This window comes from Anguilla anguilla, chromosome 1 (genome assembly GCF_013347855.1).
Source record: "Anguilla anguilla isolate fAngAng1 chromosome 1, fAngAng1.pri, whole genome shotgun sequence".
NCBI lineage: Eukaryota > Metazoa > Chordata > Actinopteri > Anguilliformes > Anguillidae > Anguilla > Anguilla anguilla.
In genome coordinates, this window is record NC_049201.1 from 67,122,545 (window position 1) to 67,145,136 (window position 22,592).

The following is a 22,592-nucleotide window of genomic DNA, read 5'->3' on the forward strand; positions in this document are numbered from 1 at the left end:
ATAGGCCACGTTTACACTGCATGCTAATATTCTGTCACAATTCTTTTTTTAAAAGACCATTCAGAATAAAATATTCCACATTACACAGAGTTCTAAATGAAAAGTTTCTGAATATTAATGGGATATATCCATTAAACAGAAGAATGCTAGTAAATGTAAACATCACATTAAGCCAATAATTTAAACTGCAAGCAGATCTTTATCATACAGATAACTGGCAAAAAATATGCTAAATATGTAAAGGGTTAACAAAGATTGGTTATAACAGAATAGCAAATATAAGCATATACTTATGATGGTACATGTACCATCTCTTTAGCAATGTATATCATGCTAGTGATACAAGCATAAAATTTTGTGGTTCAGACATCGTCTGTTGTATTGAGTGTGTTTGCTCAACTGATCTCTAGTTAATGTACCTACCTGTTCACATGGCTGTTATCTCCTAAAAAGTGAGATGAATTCTCAGGTTTTCTTGAATTTCGAAAACGTATCTGCATGAAAGTAAAGTGTATGTTAAATCGTATTAGTATTATAATATAATTATAATTATAATGACACGAATATAATAGTATTCGTATCAATGGCTTCTTTGGAATATATATTCTGAATGCACTAGTTCAGACTTCTCAGTTGTTCAGAATATTGACTGCAAGTAAACGTAGCCACAGATGGGTTTTTAGAAAAGATGTGGCGAAAAGAGGGTGTGATGAGCTGGAAATGGTTGAGAACAGTTTGTAAACTAGTCCAACGTGTTGGACGGGAGACGGGGAACTGTCTCTGAGGGAGAAAGAGAACGGGGTGTAAAGAGAGGAGCAGAGGGTTAAGCATTTATAAATTCCACTTGATGTCCCAGAACTGAGGCGCTGCCTTCTCGGTGGCCGTGTCGTCCATGAGCACTTCTTCCATCTCCAGAGCGGGAGACGTCTGCTGCTCACCCTCCGTGGTCGCCGGGGCTAGACAGCACAAAGCCACACAGAGAGCGCTTTCAGCGGTGCTACGTGCGCCGCGTCGCTAACCCGCGCTCACAACACACCATCTCCAGCACACGTGCTCACATGCTTTCTGAGGCCCTTTCTGTTCCTTTTCCATCCTGACTTTGTCTCAGTTGATCGACTTGAAGTACAAACATAGCCCTAAATCCTGAAACCTTCATTGTGCTTTTCCTTCAACTGCAGACATGCAGTATGTCTGTAAAAAGGTACAGAACCATGGTTGATTCTATGGATAAATAAATACCAAGGGGAAAGCCCGCCACACAAAGAATGTATAAATGCATCCTGATAGGGCTGGTGTGTGCTTTGTGCGCTCTAGACCCCCTCCCTTTAGTGCATTCTGAAATATTAACAGCCTTTTTTAACGAAACCTTACTATACAAATATAGTGCATTAGATACCGCTAACTGTGGTTTATTGTTTTGAATAGCATTGCAATGTGAACTGCCTTTCCAGTCAACCAGGCCCATTATATTAATTATAAAACGAACAGCTGAGGTCCTGTGAAGGCCATGGCATAGCCACTCACTTGGGATACACTGGATTTGGGGTGCCTCCCACTGGCCATTCGGCAGGCACTTGATGACGGGATAGCGTCTCTGCCAGAAGCCGTCCTTGCAGTGGAAGCGCACCAGCGAGTCGGTCTCATAGCGCGGACGCAGCTTACCAAACATCAGAGCATTGGGAACGGTGGGGGGCTGACCACAGAAAGCTACCAACGATACAAAATAACCAGGAGAACAGGAAATGGCAGCCTTAATGTGAGAAACAGAGCAACAATTACGCGTTTGTGTCGTAAAGCAAAATAGCTTTTTTATGGTCATATTTTTATTACTGTTATATTTCTTGGACAAAACACAGAAACAGAGACATTTTGTACATAACAAAACTGCTGAGAAGGGGCCAAAAATGGGCTCATCCATATTCCCACAGTGTCCCGTGCATTCTCAAATGGCTCTTCTGTTTCTCGGGGGGTATTTTAAGGAGCTGTGTCTGTCATTGGTGTAACTGCAGTGCATTATCTGGGATGGGCTAATCATTTATTTATGCCAAGGATTATCTTCTGCAAACAGTCTCCCTCAAACAAAACAGCTTCCTCCCAGTAATAAAACAGAGAAAATGTTTAACAACTGAACCTTATGTTTGACAACTAGCCTTAATGGGGAAGCAGTACTCACAAGTGCCTTTCTTGCAGGTGTAGGGGAGGTGGTAGTTACAGGGAACATCACTCCAGCGCCCATCGTCGAACCACACCATCACCACACAGTTCTCCCCAGACAGGAAGTAGCTGTCGGGCTGCCCACGGTACCAGTTCTCATACAGCTGGACAAGGAAAGGGGGACAGTGCCATTTCAGTTCAAGCAAAGCAGCACAAATCATTCATACAGGACAAATTAAAAATCAGAAGCGCTAGTCAGTATTTTCAGAAGTAGGCATGTGTTCACTAGGATTAGGATATCTATCCTGGAATAATTTCTCCCAATAACTCATTATTTGATTGGATATAAATACATGAATGAAAGTTTCAGGTACATAAAAATGCACCTTTGACTCAGTTAATCCACTGGTAGCTGCAGCATTCTGCTTTTGGTGAAATTCATTTTACTGATTTTCACAGATTACAACACGTTAATAACAACACTGCCCACCATTACAGCTGATCCCCAGCCAACACAGGAAAATATCATTTAATAGCTTAAAAAACTTTAAAAATAGCTTAAACAGAAAAACAGGAAAAAGTCCACTCATGGCCACACGACAGCATTCTCTAAACTGATTTATTAGAAAGTTGTTCAGCTGTTATTTTGAAAATATAGGTTTGACGGGATTTCACATTGAGTGAGACTCACCAAAGGGTTTCCATCAGACCACTGGAAGTCTCCCTCTATGGTTCTGTCATTCAGACCAGTCCACTGATACTCCCTGAACTTGTCTAAGAAAGGAGTGAGACATCACTGCTCAGTGCTGCTGGAATGCAAGACAGATCAACCCGCAGGAGAAAAACATAACCAAACAAACTTTGTATTTCAGAACAATAAACATGTGGGCTACTGCTTGTGGGGAACTGAGTGAAAATTAATGAACCAAAATGGCTGCATAGGGGCTATTTTGCAGAGCAGCTTTTACTGCAGCTGATACTACAAACAGGGACAAATGAAAAGCTAATAGAATTCCCAAATGCAATCCCCAAGTTGTGCTTGAATTTCAATTTAAGAGGCCTTGACCTTTCTGGGGCACAGCCTTGTATGTTGTGTGTGACGTACTGTTGACAAACTCCTGCTCCTCGGGAGTCATCACAGACACCAGGTGCCCCCCGTACAGGCGGCAGTGCTGCTCTGCTACCTCCCAGGCCTGACGCTTGTAGAAGTGCTTATAGCAGGAGCCATGGAACTTCTCCCAGCCGGCCTCACACTGCTCCAGGTCTGAGAAAGAGAGAGAGAGGGAGGGGGGGGGAGTGTGGGAGTGAGGAAGAGAGAGAGAGAGACAGACAGACAGACAGACAGAGAGAGAGAGAGAGAGAGGGGGGGAGTGTGGGAGTGAGAGAGAGAGAGAGAGAGAGATTTACAGATTTAAGGAGACAGAAAGAGATATTTACATTTACAGAATTATTTATGGCAAAAATGATCTGGCATAAATGATTTGCTGGGATCCCCTACCTGCCTGACAGAAGTCCCCTCCATAGCCAGGCAGACAGAGGCACCTGGCAGACACTCCGCTCTCTATGCAGGTGCCTCCATTGGCACAGGGGTTCTCCAGACATGCATCTGAAACACAGGAAGAAGAGGCAGTGCTTTTCACAGAAAGGACTAGAATGCGCCTTATTCTCTTTTTTTAACATAACATTGAATGATAGCAAGTGGTAAAAACACTAATGATTTCTTAATAAAACTGCGATATACTGTATAGAATGCTGTGATGCAATGACTGTTATCCATGTTAAAAACAGGTATTAGGACAGTGTGAATAAGTTAAGTATGAAACCTGCATGTTTTTCCAGTGATTAGATACGACTGTCCCTGCATTTGTCATCAGTCGTACTTCAAACCAAAAAATTCAGTTTGATTGCATTTTTGTTTGTATTTTGTTTGTTTTAATGTGCCTACAACAGCGAACACCATAAATCAAAGCTAGTAAATTATCTCATAACTAATTATAAATTAAATCTGAATGTTTGTGGAAAGGGTATTTTTCTTGAATTTCCTGGTCCTGCATAACTACACATATTCAACTTCAGGTGTACTTATGGTAAATAATGTTTTTGGATGGTCATGCTGATATTGGCCAGTAGAGGGAGACATTTGATTAGTTATACGAATTTCCAATGTCTGCATGAACATGAAATCACCAGAATATCAGTCCACCATGCCAGTGCAGAGGGAGTCCTGAAGTGAAAGTAACCTGGGACAAGTAATATATAAAATGAATTACTGAATTTCTATTTGTTCCATGTTATCAAAAAAAAAAGTTCAATAATTTAGTGGTTGTAGTTGGTGTACATATGCTACAGACAATGAGAATGTGCAAGATATCCTTTTTTTAAACAGCTACACAGTAGAGGGTAGGATGGGGATTTTAAGATTTTAACATGTGAGAGGGGAGTATTTAGAGCAGTCAGTGCGCAGGAGTTTGAGTCACAGACATTACCTGAGATACTCCCTGCTGCTTCCAGTACCTGCCTGGGGTTTGGCACTGCGGGTGGCTTTGGGTGCAGCAGATCCCCGCTGTACTCCAGGTCTGAACGGGACTCCTGCGGGGCGGTGGGAGAGGGCTGCATGTCCCAGCTGGAGGTCTGCGACTCGTCAGGGAGAAGCGTTACGTCCAGGCCTGTGACGCTAGCCTGGGGTTCGCTCGCCTCCTCTGTGTTACTGGAGGTATAGTGAACGGTCACCACGGTGGCGTTCGTGCTGTCGTTGGCTCCCTCGGTGAAATTGGTGAAGGATTCGGTCGGGTACGGGAAATCAGGGGAGCCGGTAACTGCTGAGCCCTCACCGGCGCCGGAGCCAGAACCAGAACCGGAGCCTGAGCCCGAGGGCTCGTCCATACCAGAACCGGACCCTGACGCTCCGGAGTGATCCAGCGCATCTCCGGACGCGCTCCCAGACCCTGTGCTGCTAATGTCATCCCCGGAGGCGGCCTCGCTGGGCTGCTGCGTCGGGTGCAGCACCTCCGGGCTTCTGCCCAGCCCTTCTTGCTCCACCTTCCCCTTCCTGTCCTTTAATACCTCCGCCCCCAACACCACGCTGGTCTCTAGGCCTTTGGAGGTTTTGGACTCCACCTCCACTGGCCAGCGAGGGGAGGTGGGACCGAAGAGCATGAAGGGTACAGGGGTCATCAGGGTGACAGGGATTTCCCCGTCGCTGGACCCGGTCTCCATGGGAACGCCTGCCGTGCTCTCTTCCTCACTGATGGGGACCAGCCCTACCGAGGATGATTCCACGGACCGGTCCTCTGCCTCTGGTTCTATGTGCACGGGGCTAGTGGAATCTGACAGCACAGCCTGGTTTGAGTCCACTCCAGTCTGACCAGACTCCTCCCCAGAGGCAGCCTCGGTGGTAGAGGTCTGGTCGGGAGGGCCGGTGGACTGGTCGGGGGAGCTGGAGGACTGGTCGGGGGAGCTGGTGGACTGGTCGGGGGAGCTGGTGGACTGGTCGGGGGAGCTGGTGGTCTGGTCGGGGGAGCTGGTGGTCTGGTCGGGGGAGCTGGTGGACTGGTCGGGGGAGCTGGTGGTCTGGTCGGGGGAGCTGGTGGACTGGTCGGGGGAGCTGGTGGACTGGTCGGGGGAGCTGGTGGACTGGTCGGGGGAGCTGGTGGTCTGGTCGGGGGAGCTAGTGGTCTCAGCCGAGAGACTCGAGTCCAGGCCTGGAGTTAGAGTAGAGACAGAAGTTTCCTCTGCTACTCTGGTGACGGCTCCCTGGGGCCTCCTCCTTCCGGACTGGTTCTGGGAGTGCCTATGACGCTTGCGGGGGTGAACGGACTCCACTCTGATGTCACTGGTGGGCCGGGAAATAGACACGGGGGTGATTGTGTAGGGGAGCGCTTCCCCAGCTGCCTCGGTGGCCCTCGCCGGTCTCTTCCTGTGGCGCCGCCCGGTGGAGATGGAGAAGGACTCCGGGGGGCCCTTAGCTTCACCCTCCGCCTGCTCTGTCCCCTGGCCAGTCTCCTCCAGCGGCTCTGACTGGGTCGCCAGGTCCAGATTCGTGTGCTCTGGCTCTGTGGACAGGTAGTCCGGGGGCGCGTCGGTTTGGGAGTTCCCGTGACCTGTGCAGAAAACACATCCCCGTACAGATCTCAAGCTCCAGGCCTGGAAAGCAATATGTATGGGGTTTCTTTTCAATCAGTGGCCAATATAGGCCTTGGGGTAAGGTGTGTACAGGCTTTATCCAATCAGTGAATAAAATTAAGCACTTAAGGGCTGAAGTACACCAAATACTAGCAAACACTTTGATCCAAAAATACACTTGTTATTCTTTTTTAATGCCATAAATCTTCCCAGTTCTGTGAATGATATATCTGAGGACATCTGCAGTCACAGCCACTTAGACCCAGGACTGGAACTGTATGTGGCATGGAACAACCAGTGAAAACACACCTGGACCTGTTAACCACATTTTTAACCTTACAGATACTGTGAGTGAACTTTCCAGCCCTTCCTTTCTCCTGTCACCTTGGAAGCAGTAGACGCCATGGTGACTGTGGGGCTCGGGGAAGCCCGTCTGGTTGCTGTGACGATAGACGGTGTGGACTCCCGGTTGGAGTCCTTCGCAGCGCTCCCTTGGCGTGACTACGGGGAAGCGCACACTGCCGTCCGCCAGCCAGCCAGGGCTGCAGTGGTCCAGGCCGTCGTTCCAGGCTGCGTGGAGCTGAGCAGGGCTGGCCAGTCTCGCCCCAGCTTTCTGACAGAAGGCCTTGGCTTCCCCCAGGGTGAGGTTCAGAGGGGAGTGGAACACCTCGCCTGCACACACAGGCAATCGGTCTTACTCAGGTGACCCTGGCCCACACTTAGCTAATGCATGACTGTACTATGATCTTCCTATGTGAATGATTTCATTTTCCTTTCCAATTTGGCTTCAACAGACATACATTTTACACCAAAATACAAGATTTCCCCCTCAGTTTATCACCACACATGATAAATCGCCTGCACTGTATGCTCCTTACACCCCACAGCTGTAGTGGAGCCACACATTGTAATAGGTTTGTGATACATATCAGTCTAAACCTAAAACCTAACTTCACTCCACCAGCTGATAATTCAAGCCACACTTTACTTCAAACCAGAGATGACCAGCTAGTGTTGAGGAGATACAAACCCAAAAACACACCCCCTCCACCCACCTTGCTTTAGTAGAGCAGCCTGTCTCAACTGAATGAGTACAGTCTAGGTGTAGGTTCATGCTCCTTCATGAAGTACTTGATACTCGTAAAACACATACAACTTTACATTTTTACCATAGTTTTCCTTCATTTAGTTCTCTAAGTGAGAAGGGAAAATTAACTTGAGCCACAATTACAATCAATGAAACTTTTATTGTCTTTGAAACAGAGAGAAGGATTTATTTTGTAATCAAAGAGGCGTTTTGCAAAAAACGATTCAAAGCCTCATAAGTCATTTTATTCAAATGCTGCCAAACACCTCCTGAAGTGTTCACCCCAGTACATTTGATCATTTCTTCGATGACATCCAACAGTAAATTATGGGAATGTGCTAATAAAAGTTATTTCACATTTAAAATGTGCTTAATATAATCTGTGAACTTATTATGATACCAGGTTGAGTCTGGATTGCTCCTCTTACCTTCAATGTTGTCTGCATAACAGTACACATCAAAAAGTGTCTCAGGGTCCTGCATCCCACTGTTCCTCACTCCTGGGTTCCCATTCATGTCCCCAAAACATCCCTCCCGTGGCGCGTGGATGGGGTATCTGAGGAGAAAATACAAGATATTGTCTGCATGACTACACATTTGCACCCCCCAGTTTGCATTCTCACTACCCAGGTGGGTGCTACAATCATCATTTTATGATGTTGATGATGATGATGATGATGATGATGATTATTATTATTATTATTATTATTATACAGGATGTATAATAATAATATGTTGATGGTTGATGTTGCTTGAGGCTTTCTGACACACCTGACAGTCTGGTCAGCAAGCCAGCCGGCATCACAGTGCTCAAATCCACTGTGGTAGGCTGCCAGGAGCTGCTCCGGGGTGGCCATTTTGGCTCCGATTTCCTCACAAGCCTGCCGGGCCTCCCAGAAGGACAAAGCATGTCGACTGGAGGCATGTCGGTAGTGGAACACCACACCTGTACACACAAATCCACAATCAAGGAAGGAACCATGGCGTGCTGTGTAATGAAATGGTCTGGGTGCTGGGCTCATAAGTGAAAGGCTGTGGGTTTGAAACCCAGCTGAGGCACTGCGATTATAACCAGCAAAGCACTTCACTTGAACTGCTTAAAACAAAGAATAATTTAGAAAAATGTCTGTAAATTTGTTGATAACCCACACTGTCTCAGATAAGGAACTGATGAAGCGAACTACAGAAAAAAACACTTTCATTTCATCTAAACATTCACACAAAGGAAAATTCCTTTATCTCGATATCCAAAGAGACTTTAAACATTTACACATTAAATGCAAAATAAGACTTATTTTATCCCAGAGTTGTAGTTAGCGTGAGAAGTGATTTATCTAATGTCCGAAGCCTCATTTCCCCCCCACGTTACCTTTGACCTTGACCTCAGCAAGGTCATGGGCATCCTCCAGGTCCTGCTGCACCTCGCAGCGGTAAATGCCTGTGTCATTGGAGCGGAGGCCCTCCAGCCTGAGGGTGAGGTCGGCAGGGGACGAGGCGTAGTTGGGCAGCGACGCCCGTCCCGAGTAGGCCTCACTGATCTTCACCCTCTCCCCCTGGGCCACCAGGATCTCTGCGTCCTGTCCCGAGGACACCAAGCTCCACTTGACCCGGGGCAGTGGGGGGGTGTGGTCTCCCAGGAAGGGGGGCGAGGGGGGCGGCTTGGTCAGAGACACCAGGCAGGGCAGAGTGAGAGAGCCGCCCAGGACGGCAGGCACAGGGGACAGCAGGGGGATGATCACCTGCAGAAGTCTTGAGTCATCTGGAGGAGGTGCAAAAGGTTCCGGCTCAAGAGCTAGACAACATACAGATAATGGGAGCAAGGCCAGTTTAAATCAGCAATGACTAATCGTCAAAACACACTACATATACACCACGTCAATTGCTATCTTCTTTGTCTTCAAGCATATGAGTAGTTTACCCAGCAGATGTAAGTTATAAGACTAGTCAAATCGCATATGTCACATTACTGCTATAGTATCACATATAGTTTCCTGTAAAATACGAGCTGTGCAAAGTGGGTCCAGACTGTGTGTTACATGAATGAAGGGGTACCTGGTCCTGGGTCCGATTCCGGCAGCGATGCCAGGATAAATGGACAGAGGGCACACAGCAGCAGTGGTAGTGACACAGTCAATCTGACAAGGTAATGGAGAATGGTATAAAATGAATGGTTACTGGTATTAACCATACATAAAAACAGGCTACCACAAGACAGTTTGTAAATCTGGAAAACTGACATGCAAAAAAATAATCAAAAGTATTGCAATAATAGTAATAACGACATATACAATTACATTGACAAGCCTGACACAGCACAGAAACAACAGTTCCCTGTGGCTGTATTTGGTGGTGTGAGATGCCGGTGTGTGTGTGTGTGTGTGTGTGTCTTTCTTTCCTTGGTGTAATCCAGCTGGCCTGACATAGCCTTTGGGTGTTATTGTGTGTGAGGGGAATTCTGATTACCCCAATTTCCTAGAATGTCAGATGCACAAACCAAAGTTTCATTTCAGCCAGCAGACCATTCACTCACTTCCCTCTCTCCCTCCCTCCACAAACACTTCATGTCACCCCTGAACAAAGACTCAAAGACAGAACTACATACTGTATGTAAGATATGTTCAAAGCAAATATAGATCTGAACTTTGAGGCAAAATGAGTTGAACCTCTGTGACAAGAGACAACTTGTGTTGTAAGTTGGTAAGTGGGAATTTGAGGGAAGGGCAGTACAGATTTGTGATGAAGATTTATCTCATAATAAGTAACCTAACCCACTCATTTGATATTTTCACCAATCACTGAACATTTATATATAATTTCTATCCAACACAAAATCATGTAACAGAACAGAATTTATAAGGGTCATTATAATACTGACAATTTGCAAAGATTTATGAGAGAAATTAAGAGTGTATAGGAGTGTTTGCCAATATGAGATGAAAACAAGCCAAGGAATGCATATGGTGTAGAAATAAAAACTTATTGCAAAACGTATCCATCATGGTCATTTCATAATACGTGACTTGCATTCCAAGGCAGCCTCCAAAATACTGAGAAAAACCAGAAGGGCAAAATTAAGAGAGAAGTCTTGCAGTGGAGCTATCAGTTTAACTATGAGAAGTTTCAGTATCAACATACAAGATGTAACAGAACACTGTTTTCTGTGCTGCAATTACCTGTCACTTTAGTCGTAACGCGTGATGAAGTATGTGTCCATGACCACATTTCCATAAGCCAAGGGGAAAGCAGTCAGCTTCCTGAGGGAAGTGGAATGGGGCAGCCTGGCAACTACAAAAGTGCTTAGGCAAGCATCATCGCCGATGCCTGCTACTGAGAATACCAATAGCTTCACCCTGAGACACAGCTGAGGAGGGAGCTCATAAGATTTGGGATAGAGGGCCAAGTGAGGCCGGTAGGATGAAGACCGTCTTTCTCCTCTGTGTTCATATGACCGCCCCAGTTCACTGCATGGGGGATGTTCCAGCTGTTTTTCTGTTTGTTCGTTGGTCTGTATAAACCGCTCTCCTCTCTCTGGCAGCAGAAAATGGGACAATGAGCTCATTCCACTGACTCAGCCAACATGGTGGTCGCAGATATCTCTCGCCCTTTCGCATCTCTCTCCCTTAGGCACCGCCAACCCGCCAATCCTGCCTCTCCTAACCTCGGATGACTCAGTCTGCCCATCCCCAGGGGCAACCTGCTCACTCTCACAGGCGCAAAACTGGCAAGAAATTAAGGAGAAAGAGTGGGAGAAACTGAGCACTTGGTTATTCGGATGTAGCAGATTCAGCGACTGCCTCTGTGGGCTGCATCCAGAAGAGGCCTGCATGACAACAGCACCCTCCTATGCCAACTTATCAAACAAGCAAGCTTGCTACCTTGCAATTCATGAAGTGGTACAATACCGACAACTAGGGTTTCACTGTCTGTGGAAATTATGCAGATACTTGCATAGGAAAATAAAACCAAACGATCAGTGAAAGTACAAAGGGTATAACCAGTCGTCTACCTTACAAGAACATACGTAGTTTGATCTCTAACCAGGTTTAAATATGCAAAAGAAAAATATTTCTCAGACCATTTTCTTTATAGTTATTGATTGTTATTTCTCTGCTCAGCAGGTAAATAAGGACCAAGGTCCAGAGAACAGACAAGGTCTGCAGTCTGCCTGTCATCTAATTACATGGCTGACATGATTCAGGGGAAATACATTCTTTATTACCCAACCCAGTCTTGACAAAAAAGCAAAACTACATGCCCTTCTGCACAGCCCGATAATACATACTTAAAAGATACTACTCTTTTACCAACTGGACTTCCAGCTGTAAATGTTCCATATAAAAACGAAGGCTGAGACACAAAGCCCATTTGTAAACTGGAATTACTTCCGATAAGTATTTTATAAGGGCGGGTGTGGGATCTGGCAAAGGAGGCTCGACTGAGTGGGTTTTCCCCCGGTTGCTGCAGCCCAGAAATCGAATCTATCCTCCGGTGCCAGACACAACAATAATGAGTCCTTGGAAAACATGCAGCCCTGCGATGCAGGAGGTTTAGGCTAACGCTGACAAACACAAGAGTTCAGCCTCAGAGCCAGTGAGAGGCTTGAGAGAGTGAAGACAAGGTCAGTGCAAGGTTTCCTTCTTTACTGATTTGTCGTTGCATTCTGCCAACTAACTGGTTTACAAAGTGTTGTACCTTCATTCTATAAGCAGGATCACTGTATTTGAGGTCAAAATTGATTCTAAAATCCTTTCAGATCTCCATGCAAGTTAGGCCAAATTGATTTCTTCTAATTTTCTTATGAAGGCTGATTTAACAGTTAAATATTTTTCTAATCAGTCAAATAAGATTTTGGACTATTTATAAATATCAAAATACTTATTAAAGTAGGGCCACATAAACCAGGGAATTGACACAGGATTAGGACATGATTTGCTATCTCAAATGCCACCCAATTGTGTGTGTGTGTGTGTGTGTGTGTGTGTGTGTGTGCGTGCTCATATGTGTTTATGCACTTATTGTACGTCACTTTGGATAAAAGTGCCAAATAAATTAAATGCTTATGCGTGTTCATTACCCTTGACGGCCACACTCCAAACCACAAGTGCAGTTCTCAATAATGCCAGCAGGTGGGCAGAGGAGGTCACAGTTCTTCACTTCCAGTTAATGCTCTGAAGTCCATTCTGTATTCAGATGCATGAGCAGCAAGAAGTAAAGCTTACATGCTGGAGAAAATGTTATTGGGAGGATGGATTGCCTGTCACTGGGTCAACAACACAGAGGTGTGTAGCCAGTGTGGACTACATTCCGCCACGTGACAAGAACTCCTCAACCCAGCAGTCATACATCTCACAATCCAGGCGCTCTGCCAAAAGTTGCCAATGTCAAAAGTTGTCTCAAGGGTCAAATGTTCATTACAAAACACTGAAAGTACTACACAAGTCCTGCAAAGTGCTTCTCGTTTACAGACCACATGCCACCTCAGTGATTAACAGCACCAGAGTTTTGCCATCTGAAATACTGCAATGCTGAAGCCAGGGATGTATACAGTATGCAACTGGTTTAAGGAAGGACGCAAGCATTCGCTGCATGTACTGCAACACGGTTTTCAGCCTGACACTCAAGTACAGCATGCTGACGATGTAAGACTAACTCCACATGTGAATGTGAGTGAGAGAGAGGGAGAGCGAGAGAGATGGGGGGGGGGGGGGGGGCGTCAGTAAATGCCTTAATATAAAGTTTACATCAACTGTAATTGTGGCTACAACTAAGATGCTAAAAGGTGATAAAGGGATTTAATTTATTTTTCATCATAATATTTATTTTGTAACATCTTTAATGAGAGAAATACATTTTCCTTTAATCCTGAAAGTAAATTGCAATTATTTTTTTTTAAGGTAGAAAAATTAGTAATTAATTAAATACATAATCAAACAGCACTTGAGTGTGGAAATACAGTCTAGAGGGTAATTAAATGTATTGTATAAATGAATAAGAACAATCCCATTATTAAATCCACTGAAACCAATGTCTCTGGGGAAAATAGAGACTGAACCAGAACTGAGCATAAACACCTAGTTCTGACTTACAGGGGAACTTCAGTCATATATCAATACAAATGTGCTGGTCATCACCTTGAGAGTAATTAAATTATCCGTTTTTTTAAATTTCACAATTTCCCATGTAACACCTTAGCCCACAATAAAGAAAATATACAGAGCTCTACTCCAAACAATGATGTCATCCGGGTACTTCATCTCCCCTTTTCCCACTCTGTTAAGGATGGATACAGACAATTTTAGAGCTTGCAATTGAGATAAAACTCAAATAGACTCCAAACCTCCACTTGAATCTTTTTTTTATTTTGCAATATAAATATAGAGAAAACCATAGATTTACACATCATTCTCCAATTCAAAAGACACGTGCACTTAAATAGGAGGGGGAGGAGTTAGATCTCAACGACACCATCACTTCATCACTTAAAATGTCCTTTGGGGATACAGATGACAGGCATAGTTGGTTTTTGACACATGATAGGTCATATCAATTCTGAGGGAAACATGGATTTGGGTGTACATTTTTGTAGAGTAACCCTTGAAAAATGGACTCTGCTAAGATCCAAGCAGATGGCTAGGTCAGAGATGCTGACAAAGTCCAATGATCTTGAATGGTCCACCACACACAATGACATTTGACTTGAATATTTGAAACGGATTCACTTGTGTATTTTATGAAAGAATTGGGAGTTTTGACACCAAATGTGGGGTCTGTGAATTTAGTGTGTCTGGTGAAATACATACGGGTGTCAATGGTTTTAAAGGAGGCATGAGAAAATAGTCTTGAAAATCCAAATGGGAGTCGAATGAAGACTGAGAATTTTGACTAATATTATGGGCAATATACATTACATACATTGAAATACTTCAGTAAAGAATTTCAGTTCTTTGTTTTGTTTATTATACAAGCTGAAACTAGAAATGAAATAAAAGTTAGCGGAAAATATAATCTAGGCTACTTTCAAGCTAAAAACTGATCCATGAGAATTTCAATGCACATTCAAAGGAAATAACACTTAAAAGAACCTTAAAAGTTGTGCTACAGCAGTTATACTCATTGCCATTATACTCAATTTTAAAAAATGAACCGCATGCCTTTTGTCAAACAATTTAGTAATAACTTTCCAAACGTAAAACAGGCAATAGACTACACTTTTGACAGGAATTTGTTTCAACTACCATCCGCCTACGAAGGAAGGCTATATTCAGGATTCTAATTATTAACAGCCTAAAAAGCTTCAGAACTATTACTAGGCGTATTAGACGATACTACTCTATGATAAAATGAACATCAAATAATACAGTAGGGTACTTACCGCATTCTTCAGACTGAGTTGGCAATTTATGTTGTCTTTTACAATGCAATTTTGCTTTAATGTTTTTTCGACAGGTGTAAATCTTTCCCACCTGGCGAAATCGGCAAATTTCTTGTCGAATACCGGCTTTCCCCCAAATAAATACACTCAAAGGTGTAGGTTATTAAGTCCTGCGCACCGTCTGCTTGTGAATAAGGTAAGAGAAAGATCGAGGAACGAAATTAGTCAGAGAAGAAAAAAACTTGAACAGCCCACTTTTTTACTCCAACATAAAAGGTCTTTCTTAGCCCATTTGTCTTACATGGGGATGGAGGGCAAGTGGGGTGGGAAGACCGTGGAAAATGCGGGAAGTAATCACGTCTCTCTGAATCTATTCATAACGTACCATCGGATGGCAGTCCAGTAGTGCTTGAATAAAAAGGGTCAGACAACGAAGGGGTGAGTAATGGGCTGGTAAAAGCGATTTCAGGTCAAATGGCCCGTGGGGGAAATACTGAAGAACTAAAGAACAGAGCAAGCACGCTGGGAGATAAGAGAGCCTTGGTGTTTGGGAGAACGACAGCGCAGTAACGATGAAGTTGCTGATGCTGCAGGGAAGAGCTCCACACTCACGCACCATTTGTAAAGCCAAAGGCTACATTTCCATTAAAACTACCGGTCTACTGGCAAGAGTCGATATAGGAAACAGTGCGACTGTATCAACGGTAAGCTAAGGCTATTTCGAATGCCCTGAGAGCATCGACCGGAAACTTTTATTCGCCAACACGACAGGAGTCTTGCTGCATTCATATGCGGTTAGAACTGAAACAATGAACTTAGTTGGTAAAAGAATTGCATCAAATACTGAGAGACTCTGGATTAATGCTACTCACTTATTTGTGTTTAAGCACATACCAGTAAAAGTAATTAAACAAATATAATTTTCCCTGACTACACAACACGGTATTAATGCTAAATGATACATTAATTCTGTATAGACAGACTGCTGAAATCCTGCATTAATATTTGAAAATGTATTGGATTTCCACGTTTAAAATGTTTCCCTGGTCAAAGAATAGCCATGCTATTATAGCAGATAATGGAACATAAAATATTATCTTAGAAATATAATTGGAATGGAATACCAAGAGAGTGACATCTGCTTATACTGCATTTGCAAAACATTAAAAAAAATATCTAGTCTGTTACCTCCCACACTAAGGCCATGTGCCATAGAGGCCTCAAATCTTTAAGATATATCAAAAAACATCACTGTGGAGTGATGACAAACACTCCAAATATATGTATATAACCTCTACAGCACTCTGTAGCCTTACATAAGTCTTTCACCCTGTGAAAGCATGTGTCAAGTCTTGATACCAGAAGAAACCAGCACCACTGTGTATGAAAATAAGTTGCAATCAGAGCAATTACTGTCAAACTCCACAATCAGCAAAACCTTGCACATCTCAAAAAAAAAAAAGAGAGGAACTTAGGTAGCCTGAATCCAGACATCTTGCTCATGTGCTAAAACAAATCCTGCCTTGTGATTCATGTCTGGATCCAGCTACATCTGGACATAAGGGCAGGTAATGCCACCCTCAAAGACGTTAGGACAGATGAGCAATTTGTTTTGAAGGGTAATGGTGAAGAGGAATGGCCAATGGTAAGCAGGGAGCGTGAATTCTACTTTCTACATCCTCCCCCACCCCCCAATCTTACAGTCATAGCCAAGTGTCAGGCCACAGAGGAATTTAACATATAAGCACTGGTATGACGGTCAACAACAGGGATAGGAAGCTTGCGAGATGTGAAAATCAGATCTTGGGCTAAGAGCTAAGAGTGAGGATTAAGGTTATGCCAAGGGTCTGCCGAGTTTCATGTTGCTTGTTAATAACAACTCACTTCAAAGGGAATGTGCCTTGCACGCGATCGGTGCGTGGCTGGCAGCCTGAAAAAGCATGGCATAGCTGCTGATGCCTTCCCATACGAAATGTGAAGGTTTGCAAAGGTTTGGCAAATAGGCGTACTGTTCTGGATTTATAGACAGTCCTACTGCCTTCCCGGATGACCTAACAGTAGATGGCACTGCAGCAGAATCATACAAAAACAGTGGCCCAGGTAGAACGCCAACTGAGTGGACCATTGAGGAGGCCATGCTGACTCAGATATCTCATTAGACACACAGGCTCCTGTTCTTTAATATATATTTTTGAATTTATTAATTTTATCTTTATTTAACCTTTATTTGGAAATTAAAGTGGATAATGAATGGAAGGGTGTGTGTACCCAAAGAGATCTAGGGGAATAAGTGGCCAGATGTATAAAGTCAGTTCTGTGGAAAGTACCTTCTTCAGCAGAGAGGCCCACTGCTGTGCTGAGACAGTGTACCTCAATTTGGTCCAGAGGAAAAGGTGCCCCTCCCTGGCTGACCAACATCTTTTCCAACAACAACAACCTAGTAGTCCTAAGCCTCTTAACAAAGTATTAATCAAGTCTTCACCTTCTTAACCTCAGCTGTTTGACATGAGAAAGCCACAAAGTAGTTCAGCTGCTTATAAACTACATTTTCAAATGAATTATGACACAGCCATTTTCAACTTCTTCCCAGGAGAAATATACTACAGCAGATGTTCTTAATGAAATATTACTATATCTAATTTAAGCTAGTATTTGGCATCTGGTGACCTTCAAGAATTGGGGTTACAGACCAGAGTAACTGACAACACAACACTGAAAGTGTTGAGCATATAGTATAATATAGGTGGGAAATGCCCAGTTAATGAGGGACACTGGGTCATCTGTTTTAATTTCCAGTGGCTATCCTTGTAGCATCATTAAACTAATTTACAGAAAAGGGTAGACTTATTCCTGGGTTTGAATCCTGGCCTAGGCCTTTCTGTGTGGAGTGCATGTTCTCCCCATGTCCGCGTGGGTTTCCTCCAGTTTCCCCTCCATCAAAGTGACATTTTTATTATGTTTTTATTGTCATTTACTATTTCCAGTATTACTGTAGCTCTTTCATGGATCTCCATCCATCTATCATCCATCCATCCATCCATCCATTACCCATTTCATATACCCACTTATTCCTGGTCAGTGTCGCAGGGTTTTACGGATATTTTTGTCTTTGTTATGTAGTAGCCTACTTTGTATTACAATCTTTCACGAATGGCACTATATAAATACATTGTTATTTTATTTATGAAATATCACCGACAGTAACAGTCACAGTATATTATTTGACACTTTTTGTGTCCATTTTAACCACTGTTTCTAATTTTGGTGTAAACATGAAATATAGCAAGATGTTGCATTTTTATTTGTATTCTTACTTGAACTTGATCATAGCCATTCTTTCTGTGGACGCACCGCAATTCAGCCTGAAGAAAATGGTGTTATGTTGATGTTTCCTCTCATTCCACACTTGCCCAAACCATTTCACATTACTGTTATATAGACATGGCCCCATTTTGTCAGCTTGAGTGCAAACAGGCACGGATTCATAGAAGACTCCTACTGACACGTTACTTTATCATTCCAGACAGGAAGGGCTCTGCGGCAGCCTCATTCAGCTCTGAAAGGGCTCTTTTCAGGAGTCCACTTGCACACCAAGTCAGGATCAAAGAGCGTTTCCCACAGTATTGACCACAATAAAAATCCCAACGCCCCAAAAATAAATCAGTAATAATAATAATAGTAATAATAATAATAATAACCTGAAGTTGTACCAAACAATTGAGTAATGCTACAATTGGCTATTTTCTCAGATAATAATGCATTAAAAAAAGAAAAAAAAGAAAAACTATCATAAAAATTGAAGGTGAAATAGATCACAGAATACACCTAGTTTCTCCAGAGGTCTACAGGGTTGCAGTGTGGAGGCGAAGATAGATAATTCATACTTTTGCAAAGAATTCTCAACCTAGGAATAATGCTGACCTGCTCTCGCTTTCTCTCATAGCAAGTACGGTGCTATAAGGGAAGAGTTTGTCCAAAGGAGGAGCAAAGTTCATCTTGGGCAAACTGACAAAGCCCAAGTTACCCTCAGTTGCAGTAGACAAAAGCTAATATAGTCAACTCTTAATATGCTGCTTTAATTGCATCCAATGGCCAAAACAACAGAGGATATCATATTGTGATTATCCCAGTCCAACATCAGAGCAGAATCAAGACACTATCAGCATACTCCAGACCATGTCAGTACATTAGAGTTTGTTGTTATAAAAATCACTCAGAGACTGAGACTAAAAACACCTAGCAGATGGGTGTGTGAACAAGGAAGGTAGACCTGTAACAAGAACTGGGATTTAATGTCTGCGCATCAACTATTATGACTCTGAGGATCAGAAAATCATTCCAATGAAAATTACAATATATGTTTTCTAATTACAGTACTGACTTCATTCATTTCTTTTTCATTACACTTCATCACAGAACATGTTGAAAATACACAGTGTGTTTCATTCATAAATCATTTGAAAAAGAATTTGTAAGGAAAACTGCTATATCTTTTAGAGGAAAATAGCACATCATATAGCACCACTCAAGACAGTGGAAAAGTTTGACCACCCTCTTGTGGCCACATAAGATAGATTTTACAATCCTTGTGCAAACTTCCATTTGGAGTCTGATTTTTGATGCAGGTGGCTGAAGTTACAATGGTGTTGTAAAGATAAACAGAGCTACGTTAAATGAGCAGATGAGTGACATGTCTCAAACAACTCCCCACCCAGAATAAAGCAATGCCCCTGTAAACGACCTGCAATACTACTAGTAATAATAATAATAATTATCATTATTATTATTTTATTTGTATAGCACCTGTTGTATAGAGGCTGAATCACAAGGTGCATCACAGACCATAAGAGTAAAACAGAGGATCTAAAATCTAATCAACGCTGTAATAAAAGTTTATAAAAATTTACTAAACCTTTCCCTCCTGAACCCGACCCTCACTGCTCAGTGATCTCTGTTTTATCTGCCCTCAGATTTACATGCCAAGGTTCTCTCCCACTCCACCTCCACAGCCTTATACAGTTCCATCGCTGCTTTGGCATCTTCGACTGAGGAATGGCCTTTCTTCCCAACCTGTCAACAAAATGGTATAACGTTTACTTAAAACAAGGACTATTGTGACACACAGACAACATATTCCTAAAGATTTTTCCTTCAATATCCCTTCTCATCTCCCCTTTCACCTGGATATCCTGGTTTAGGAGGGCTTTGGCTAGCCTCTTAAGGGAAACAGCCTGGTTGTCTGGAAAACCAGCCTTCTTGTTGAGCAGGGGAATGCGAGAGGTGTCCCGTGTCAGCCCAGCTGGATGGCTGTAGCTCAGAGACTTGAAGTCATTGTGGACGGCGTGTCCCACCACCACTTTCCCAGCCAAGATCTTCACGATCTGAAGGGAAGGACCCACAAGGATGAATATCAGCTGAACTAGAAATTAACCACTTCTATCTCACCTTGCACTTGTTTAGTCAAGATACAATTTTTGAGCTAGTGTATTATTGTTTAACGGATGGTAATTAATAGATTGTAATGAGAGATCTTTTGTTGTTTCATTTCTAAGAAATTATGAAGTGATGCATTGTCAAACTGGGTGAAAGTACAGTAAAGTTCCCAGCCCCAGACTACATAACAGCTGAAACAACTCAGCAAATGAATTACAGTTCCAATGCTAGTTACCCATACCTTTGTCTCACCTCTTTCTTGGCCTGCATGAAGGGAGTGGCATTGTAGAGGTGCTGTCGGCAGATGCCGCTCCACTTGGTGCGGAAGTCAGTCACCGGGTGGGTTGGCATGATGTACTTATCATAGACCACATCCCCATGGTAGGAGACAATGCTGCAGCGGGCCAGCTCACTCACCTGGCCCTTGGGCCCCGTGCCCACCATCTCACAGTCAAGGGCCAAATACTTCAGAGGGTTTCCAAATGGGGGCACTGCTCCAAAGCCCTTTGGGCGAGCTGAGCCAGAAGCACGGCTGTTCGTAGCGGCGACGCAGGTGCTGAAGCTCGGAGATGAGCCAGCAGCAGAGTCCTCGTACTTCTGGTGTGTGGAGGATCTGGAGCCGGTTTCGAAAAAGCCAGATGCTGTGGCTGTACTGTTCTTGGACAATGGTGGATTGGGCAGGCTACTGGAAGGAGTTGGTTTGGGGACAGGGCTTTTGGAAGGAGTTGGTTTGGGGATCGGGCTTTTGGAAGGAGTGGGTCTGGGGACAAGGCTTTCGGGATGAGAAAGACTGGGTGCAAAAGTGTGCTTCTTTTTATTTTGCCAGGGCTGGGGTCCATGATTTAGGTTTTTGGGTCCCTGCGTTTTACTGCACTGATTCTGCTTGTCACGAAGGAGGCCTTTGCGCTCAAGAAATCGGCGATTCTTGATAAATCTCTGGTGCTTTGAATTACTGGCAGACTCCTTTTTCATCCCAACAAAGCTGGGTTCACCATTGTAGGACAAATCCAGGTTCAGCGTCAGTCCTGACATTATGGCCAATTATCTGAGCAAAGACCACCAAGTTTCACGTATATGAGTTAAAAAGAGAAAAAACGTCCTCCCTTCAGATGATTTTTTTTTCCCACCAAGGCTTATGTCTTCAGCTTGAGGGGGGGTTTGACAAATTGGGAGATGCATCAAAAAACATCAGCTGAGAGTATTGGAAAAAACATCAGAAATATTCAGTTGAATTACCTAGCAGTTAGACTTAAAAATATAAGATTTGTAGCAAAGGTTTGAACATTTATGCTCAGTTTTAGAAGGCAATGCTTCATATGGTAATATGTCCTGTACTCCTGTTAGAAGGAAAGGTACTGCCTTCTGATAAATCAATTCAAATTAGGGAATTAGGGAATATTGAAGCCTTGCAGACAGGATGTGATTATGAAGCTCATCTTCCATATCACCCAGTCATCTCCAGTTTCTATGGTAGAGCCACATGTTAAACAGTTTCCTAAATTAAAACCATCTGCACATCAGTTTATCATGACTGGTGACTTCTGAGCCAATTTCCATTCCTACAAGACAAACCAGGAAGACTGGAAGGACAATATTTTCTAACTAACGCAATGCCACTAACAACTAAGATACAGAAAATGATATTGAAATCCTGAACGAGTAGTAAGCCACTAATGCTCACTGGGTGTTTAAGTTACTTTTGAATTTTATTAACTAAAAAGTGGGCCAGTTTAGTCCCAAAGATGTCAACGTCAGAATAGCGGGCCTATACTTAAACTTCACCTGTGGCTTACAATATTCTTTCATTCATTAATTTCTAAGGGTGTGCATTATCCATTATGGTTTTAAACGTTTCATGCTATTATGCAATTAACAGACTCAGCGGGTGATAGACGAGTGTGTTTTTATTTTTTGATGCATGGTTGGTTTCATCTAAATTCAGTGACAGCATATAGGCTACCATTCTAATATAAAATTGTGCCACCGTTTTAAAACATTTCTACGCTAGTGGACAGGCACTTGATTTGGGCATTGCTTGTGCGAAAGTGAAGCGACGGTAACAACGACAGATTCGCTTTGCAGTGATCGGGCCAGAATGCAGATAAGTAAAGGATTCTTCGAGTAAGAAGAAATTTTACGACACCGTTGGGTAGGTATTAGCCACCAACTGCAGTTACAGAAATACCAGCTGGTTTCCTAATTCAGTTAATGTGTTTTTCAAGTTAAAGGTCTTACCTTTTATCACGCGTATAAACAGCGGTTTCCATCTAGTGTGAAACAATTAAGTTAAAGATCAGTGATTTGATTGTCAGCTAGCTAGTAAGCTAACTAGCCAAGCCCGTTGGTAAAGCATGGTAAGCACGGTCTTTGCTAGCTGCTCGGCTTCAAGAGGACCTACGTGTTTCCATGTTGGAAAAGTAACTT

The 22,592-nt window shown here is 43.3% G+C and overlaps 2 protein-coding genes across 4 annotated transcripts; both read right to left on the bottom strand.

Annotated features, from left to right (window-relative positions):
• Positions 1-571: 571 nt before the first annotated feature.
• Positions 572-15,468, bottom strand: bcan (brevican). 2 transcript variants are annotated; one of them, XM_035394479.1, is made up of 13 exons: positions 14,736-15,468; positions 9,416-9,498; positions 8,733-9,155; positions 8,135-8,309; positions 7,792-7,919; positions 6,661-6,948; positions 4,641-6,254; positions 3,653-3,760; positions 3,260-3,418; positions 2,846-2,928; positions 2,174-2,318; positions 1,525-1,707; positions 572-956 (listed from the first exon to the last, which is right to left on the bottom strand). In XM_035394479.1, exons 1-13 carry the CDS (start codon positions 14,738-14,740, stop codon positions 832-834), a joined length of 3,519 nt encoding a protein of 1,172 aa, XP_035250370.1. In that variant the 5' UTR covers positions 14,741-15,468; the 3' UTR covers positions 572-831. The 2 variants fall into 2 exon arrangements, with proteins under 2 accessions (XP_035250370.1, XP_035250380.1); XM_035394489.1 differs by having other exon boundaries at positions 8,733-9,122; positions 14,736-15,466.
• Positions 15,469-18,790: 3,322 nt separating this feature from the next.
• Positions 18,791-22,553, bottom strand: isg20l2 (interferon stimulated exonuclease gene 20-like 2). Of its 2 annotated transcripts, none has more exons than XM_035423019.1 (4): positions 22,404-22,553; positions 20,421-21,360; positions 19,916-20,116; positions 18,791-19,805 (listed from the first exon to the last, which is right to left on the bottom strand). In XM_035423019.1, the coding sequence occupies exons 2-4, from the start codon at positions 21,198-21,200 to the stop codon at positions 19,692-19,694; spliced, it is 1,095 nt and encodes a 364-aa protein (XP_035278910.1). In that variant the 5' UTR covers positions 21,201-21,360; positions 22,404-22,553; the 3' UTR covers positions 18,791-19,691. The 2 variants fall into 2 exon arrangements, with proteins under 2 accessions (XP_035278910.1, XP_035278918.1); XM_035423027.1 differs by having other exon boundaries at positions 20,421-21,313; positions 22,404-22,545.
• Between the last annotated feature and the right edge of the window lie 39 nt (positions 22,554-22,592).